We start from the raw sequence: 6,885 nt of genomic DNA, 5'->3' as shown, positions 1-6,885 counted from the left end.
GCGACTCCCGGTGGCAACCAGGAAGGACGACGGAACGCCCACGGCTCGCCCGTAGCGGCGGAGCACGAGACTGCCGAATTTGTGGAAAGTTCCAACAAATACGCGCTCGGCCAAGTCGTGAAACAGAGGCAGAGCCGAGGCGGCGGGAGGCGAAACTCCCGAGAAAGAAGCGGACGCTGGAAACGGCGAGGCGACTGGCGGCGCAGTCGACGAAGCGTACCGCGCCACAGGCGCCCAGGAGTCGCGTTTCGCCAAATGCCAAGCCGGTGGGAACGGCGAAGCCGCGCGGCAGGAAGGGAAACCGTGTGGAAATGCTGAACCTTCGTTTGTCCTTTGAATTGGCGTGTGGAAGATGGACGCTCCGCTCTGCTGCTGGGCGTGGTTCGCCCGCTTCTCTGCAGTCCGCTTCGAGAGAGACGGAGCGTCTGAGCTGGACGGGTCTCGCGCTTCCCGCAAAGCTCGCATCTCCGCCAGAGTCGACGACAGGCCGTCCAGCACGCGCTCTCGCAACTCCTCGGCGCCGCGCTTCGTGAAAGTGAGCGCCAAGATGGGGCCCTCGCCTTCGAGAAGGAGACGAATGATCCGAGCTGTGATCGCGGTCGTTTTCCCTGGACACACACACACACAGTGGGTGACAAAGCCGAAAAGCGACAAGGAAGTGCAAAAACAACAGAGGAAAGACTTTGCGCAAGGTTCCGTAGTTTTTTCGGCTCCACAGACAAAAAGAGAAAACGGGAGACTCCGAGGGAGACGTGGAAAGGCGCCTCGCCGCGCGAGGGGTTAGGTCCAGGCCTACGGACAGCCTCGACGAGGCCGATGGCGCTTCTATCGCACTTTTTTGAGCTGTGAAGAAGCTCAGGGGTTTCCACGAGTTCGGATCTCTGAGGCAGGCGAGATCAACGTAGGTGGTGAACCCGTTAAAAAAGAGAAAAACGAGAGGTAAAAGAGCGGAAGAGACACAGCCACGATCGACGCAAACGATCACACATACGGCAGAGGCAGAAAGCGACATGTCGAGAGCGATGGAAAAGAAAGGGACTCCGGAGTCTTTGTGAGAAAAGGCGGAACACGCGAGAAGAAATAGGACAGGCGGAAAAAAGTGAAAGCACGGCGAGGTACAGGACACGATGAAAACAAGGGGAAAGGAGAAATGTCTGAGGCCAGGAAGAAAGCAAACGAGGGACTGACTTCGGTCTTACCGGATCCGGGGCCCGCAATGACACACAGATTGGCATGTGCAGGGGCAAGAACAACCCGCCGCTGTTCGGCCGAGAGTCGTCCAAAAATCTTGCTGTGTGGAGGCAGCAGCTTCTCAGCTTCGCAGGTTTCCATTGTTTCCCCTGTGTCGGATTCTTGTCTGTTTTCTTCCGTTCGCGGGCTCGTCTCTTCCTCATTCTCTTCCTTCTCCCGCTTCCTCTTCGCGTTCGCATATAGCGAAGCTAGAGGGGAGGACTTCTCCAGAGTTTCGCTTTGGCGCTCTCCTTCCGTATCTTCCCATCTCTCTCGACTCGTCTCGACGTCGGCGGCCTGTCCCCGGGTGCACATAAACAGCCTCCCATTTCCTCGCTGGTCTCGTCCGTCGCGTGTATCTCCCTTCTCGGCCTCCCCTCCGTTCACTTTCTTCGCGTGATCGCTCTCGCTGAGGGCGTGGCGGCTCAGAAACGCATGTCCGCCCACAGAGCCAGGCGTCGAGGAGAGAGAAGACGAAGGCGCTGAAGAAGGCGGGACGCCAGCGGGCGTTGAGGGCCAGAGATGACAGGAAGAATTCGCGGGCGGCCTTTCTTGGGTGGACTGAAGAGACGACGAAAACGAAGAAGAACAGAGAGACGCGCACGCGACAGAAGGGGGAGAGGTATTAGGAGCAGGCCTCGAACGACTGGGAGCGAAGGTCGACTTGAGCGGCGCGGAATCCTTCGCGGCGCTGAGAGACGAAGAAGCGAACGAAGACGAAGGCAGTCTAGACGAAGGAAGAGACGAAGCAGGAAGAGACGAAGCAGGAAGGGACGAAGCAGGCGGAGACGAAGCAGGAAGAGACGAAGAAAGATTTGACGGCGAAGGCGTGGCAGGCAACTGGCGTTGGGGGAGATCGCGAGGAGCTCCAGGCACAGAAGCCAAGGCAGAGCCGCAAAAGACGGAGGCCGGTTTCTCCCGACCCACGGAAGACTCATCGCAACGCGAAACGGGTACGCTGCGAGAAACAGCGATTGCGGTTTCGGGGACGCTCGCCGCGGAAGAGAAGGAGAGAGCAGAGCGCAAGGAGTGCAAAGAGGAAGACGTCGGGTGCGCGAAAGAAGAAATAAAAGAATCAGACGAGGGCGTCGACGCAGGCGGCCACGACGACGCAGACGCACACGGGGCCGGAGAGGGCTGCGCACGCGGAGCACCAGACGAAGCTGCAAACGAGGAAGAACGAGGAGAGAAAGAGCGAGGAATCGCGGTAGGCGGTCGCTGTTCCCCGTCCGCGGCAGACACCGGAAGAGGGTCGTGAGACGCACGGGGGCTCAACGCCTTCATGTCGGCGTGTGGAAGGACACGCAGATTTCCACAGGCACGGTCACCACTCCGGGGCTGAGGCGGGGTAGCGGTGGAAGGAAAGGAGGCGGGACAGCGAAGGGAAGCAGACAAAGAAGAGGCTGACGTGGGCGACGAGGCAGCGACAGACCGAGCAGGGAAGGAAGCCGAAGCAGACCGAAAACCAGAGGAAAGGGAGGGACGAACTTGTCGCTGCATCATCTGCCGCAGCCCGCCAGCCCCAGACGGTTTCTCGCTTCTTCCGGTTTCCGGCGCTGCTTGCGTCAGCCCAAGACTCGGCCGTGCGGGGCGTTCATCGTCCTTCTTCCCCTGTAGCTCTCTCGCGTTCGCGACAAGGCGCGCTGCGTCATTCTCCGCCGCGTTCGACGGAACGCAAGAGTGGATCGCTTCTCGGCCTGCTGCCTCTCTACCAGTCACACGGTGAGGTGTACAGACTCCCGGAGCTGTACAGACTCCCGGAGCTGTACAGACACCCGCGCGCCATTGCACACGGGATGCGTGAGAAGACAGGTGCTGCTGAGGCAGTGAATTTGACCCAGACGCCGATGGAGGGAGACCAGCGGGCCTTTCTCGCGAAAAACATCCTTCTGAAAGCGCCGTGAAAGAAACGGAAGAAGCTGCGGGTGCCGGACCCCGCGGCAGCGGACCCGAAGGAGGCCTTTGAAGCGGAAAACCCTCTGTGAGGCGCGATGAACTCTGGTTCGTTGAAGCAGCGTTAGTCGAGAGAGGTTGCGTGCGTTCTCGCGGCAGCAGTCTTGCCTTTTCGTGGATCGAAGAAAACGAAGATGGCGACGACAAGTGAGGGGGGAAGCTGGGATTTCTCGTTTTGGGGCCGTCCGGTTCACGCGTGTGCCTCGTTTCCTCCGTCGCCTTGCTTCCATCTGTCCTCTCAATTTTGCTTCGCTGGAATCTCGCCCAAGGCTTGGCAGGCTCCAACCGCAGCTTCGGCGCCGCCAGACTGCTGGAAGGCTCTCTTTGCGCCAGGGACGCCTGCGTGTTGGGCGGTAGCTCGCTCGCTGGGCGGGTCGCAAAAGACACGGGAGAGGGAGGAAACGCAGGAGAGAGACACCGGCTGCCAGGCGGCTCTGTTTGGTGGAAGCCAGGCTCGAGGCCTCTCACTGTCCATACGCCAGAGAGCGTCGTTCCAGGTCGGGCGTCGCGACCTAAAAGCGGCGAATGAGAAAAGGAAGAGGAGCAGAGTGGACGGGACGAAGTCGCTCGTCGCGCACATCCCTCCGGAGGATTTCGTTCCACTGGTTTGTTCTCCATCTTTCACCACTTTTTTATCCTCGACGCATAAAGGAAAGGTGGGGGAAAAGTCGGAGGAGACCACCAGCTGCATCGCCTATTGTTCAGCCCCGCTGTGTTTTTTTAAACACAAAGAGAAGGGCTTTTTCAAAGGAACCACACACATCTCGTTTTTTAGCACTCCTCGGTCGCCTCCGTGGCGTGGCTTCAATCCTGGGTTGGCTCTCGCGGCTCTGTTCTGAACTGCTGGGTTTTCGCCTCCAAGCCTGGATGCCGCTCCGTACGTCGGAGTCTCAGAGTTCAGAATGCGCCGCACACGAAACCGCCGCTCCCCTTGTAGGTACCAAAACATGTGCGGTTCGCAGTGATCGGCTGCGGAATTCTGGAAGAGCGACGGAACGGACGGGAAACTCGCAAAGGCAGAAAGGCCAGGAGGAAGATGGAAAATTTAGGTTGGACAGAGTAGACGAGGAAACCGCGCCTGCAGAGATCCGGTGTTTGTGGCGAGACACTACAACGCTCGGCGTCGGCAGCCACGCGACACGACGGACGAACAGCTGGCGAAACGGGCGATGTGGACGCCGCTCGAGGCGAAAATGAAAAGAGCGGCCAGACTGAATGGGGAAGAGACGAAGCAAAGTTTCCCTTTTCTCGCAAACACCCGCAGACAAGACACCAAGCGTGAAGTGTGCATACAGCTATATATGGGTTGGGAAAATCGCAAAGTGCGGACGGTCGATTGCGTGGAATTTCGCGGCGTTTGCCGCTCAGCCGACGGCTGCAGAACGCCGGGAGAAAAGGTTTCTTCGTTGTTCGCCCTCGCGCCGAGGGGGTTCGCGCGAAAACTCCGAAGCAAGACGCACGAAAAGGCACACTTGGCTACGACAAACATCTGAAGAAGTTTGCTCGCGTGCCCAGGACGGTGCCCAGCTTGTCGCTTTGCCTCTTTCGCCTCTCTCCCAGCCCCCCTCCAAAGAGCAGAGCACACGTCTTTTGCCGCGGCGTGGTCTGGTCAAAGAGTAAATCCTTCGCGGCGGTGGACATGCAAACCAAGGATCATAGCCGTTTGAATTGAAAACTTCCTAGACAGACCTTTGGTGCTTTTCTTTTGCCGCGCAGCGGATGCGGTACCGCCGCAATTTTGCAGAGAACCCGCAACCCAGGCGTCTCCGACACTTCAGCAGAAGGTGTCGACCTCGCTGAGCGCACCGAGTCGCACAGCGAAACGTGCGTGGCCAAGAAGGCTCCCCGATTTCCCGCATTCTCCTCCGAGCTCCTGTCCCTTCTCCAGTGTCTCCGTAGAGGAGGTCTGGAGTAGCCGCGTGCGAGGACCGGACGCCTGCCGAAGGCCATTCACTCGTGTGTCTCTCTCTCGCGTTCACTCCGTCAGTGATTGGTTCCTCGAGGACCGGATATATAGCAGCGGAGAGCGTCAGTCAAACGCGCGAGACTCAGACTTCCGGGAACCCCCCGTGGAAGAAGCATCTTCACAGCCCGAGAGCTCGGAACGTGACACAGAGCTCTTCTTGTAGTCGTGACGAAAGCGCCATGCTTTCTTGAGGCAGATTGAACGGCCCTCTGCTGCGCGCGGATGTCGGTGTAAACAGACCAGATACTTGAGAAAGGTGAAAGAACCTGTATTTACACGGAATAGGTGCTACAACGACACAGGGGGTACGAAATCGAAACAAGAGGCTGGACTGTGTAAATTTCATGGTGTTATGGTTCTATCGCAAACCAGTGAGATTACGAAGGTAGCGTTTTTGGCTCGTGAGTCTGTCTCTCAATAACTAGCTGAGACCATGATATTCGTACAGCTTGCATACAAATGTTGGCCAACATGACTCCAGTTATGAGATACAGACAACCACAAGTTCTTTCTGATTGCTGTACACCGCCACCGCACTGGACTGCGTAAGACAGCTAAAAGTGTTGGATTTCAATATCCCACTACTTTAAGGTTAGCCCACATCGGTTATATTCCAGGCCCAGAGCCTGCGAAAAACCAAATAGTCTCGCTCCACATGAAATCCATCTCTTGTTGCAAGTCAAATTTCCCGCTGCACAGGGAACCTGTCCACAGGCTGTAGCTACGGCAAACCCCTCCCTATATATATATATATATATGTTTTACAAATGCATCTATACGTTTAAACACATGCACGCATCTCAGTGGATTTGTTAATTAAACTGTGGGATCCGCAATTTGTAGCTGATCCCGATTCGTGTTCGAGCAAAGCAAGGCGACCCGGGCTATTTCCTAGTCTGAACTTGCGCTTTCCTCGCGCTGGCATGCAACACCGCGACCGATTGAAACACATGAAATGTCTTCTGTACTGTATATACATAGGTAGTATAGCTCTACACATTCATATAAACTGATAGGCTTTTCTGTGAATGGGGACAGCCTGTGGAGCACACCGCTTCTTCCGAGAGCCTCTGATGGAGACCCCGAGTTGAGAGGCTAGGGAAAAAATGCCAATCTGTGTCCCTCGCTGGGGCGAGCACACGCGTGGTGTGTCTCCTTCCCTTAAACCAAAACCGTCATCTTTACAAAAAATCAGCGATGTTGCTCTCACTGAGTTGCAACACACGCACAGATACCGGCCGCCGACCCCCGGTGCCCTGCAAACCCGAAGGGACTCCCGCCTCCGCGGTCGGCACAGACAATCATGGAAAAAATCGCACCGAGACGCGCGTCTAAGAAGTCAAACCCCACGACGCGTTTCACCTTCAGTTCCCTTGCGAAATCCCTCTTGCTTGTTCCCGTTCTCTCGCCTCAAAAAATCTTGTCTCTCCTGCACGAGACGATAAAAAAATACGCGGCTCCTGAGCCGCCCCGCCGGTCTTAGTCCCTGCGTCTCTCGGGCTCCTGTTCTTCCCTTTTGAAGTCTCTCGTCAGCCCTCCCTCGGCCAACGGAGGGGCGATAGCGTTACTTTTCCTCTGCCTCCCCTCGTCGAATAAAGCAGCAAAAAGACGTTTCTGTTCCCAGTGCGAACCCTGAGCGCCTTGCATCGTGCCTGGAGTCGACTCCGACTTCCCTGTCTGTGTGCGGCTCTACGGCCGTTTCCCCCTGTTCTTCGAATGAGGCTCGATTCCCCTCG

The 6,885-nt window shown here is 57.1% G+C and overlaps 1 protein-coding gene across 1 annotated transcript in view; it reads right to left on the bottom strand.

The window, feature by feature from the left end:
- NCLIV_068320 (Helicase-like protein nhl, related) overlaps positions 1-2,514 on the bottom strand; it is a gene marked incomplete at both ends in the record, with an annotated part of 3,567 nt that extends 1,053 nt beyond the window's left edge. The window contains 2 exons of the mRNA XM_003886384.1: positions 1-608; positions 1,200-2,514. The exon at positions 1-608 is cut by the window's left edge and continues 1,053 nt beyond it. Coding sequence (XP_003886433.1) covers positions 1-608; positions 1,200-2,514 — 1,923 coding nt within the window. The remainder of the gene's footprint in view (positions 609-1,199) is intronic.
- Positions 2,515-6,885: the final 4,371 nt, after the last annotated feature.

This window comes from Neospora caninum, chromosome XII (assembly GCF_000208865.1).
Source record: "Neospora caninum Liverpool complete genome, chromosome XII".
NCBI classification, from domain to species: Eukaryota; Apicomplexa; class Conoidasida; order Eucoccidiorida; family Sarcocystidae; genus Neospora; species Neospora caninum.
The sequence above is the reverse complement of the archived record's forward strand: the minus strand, read 5'-3'. Positions and strand labels throughout refer to the sequence as shown.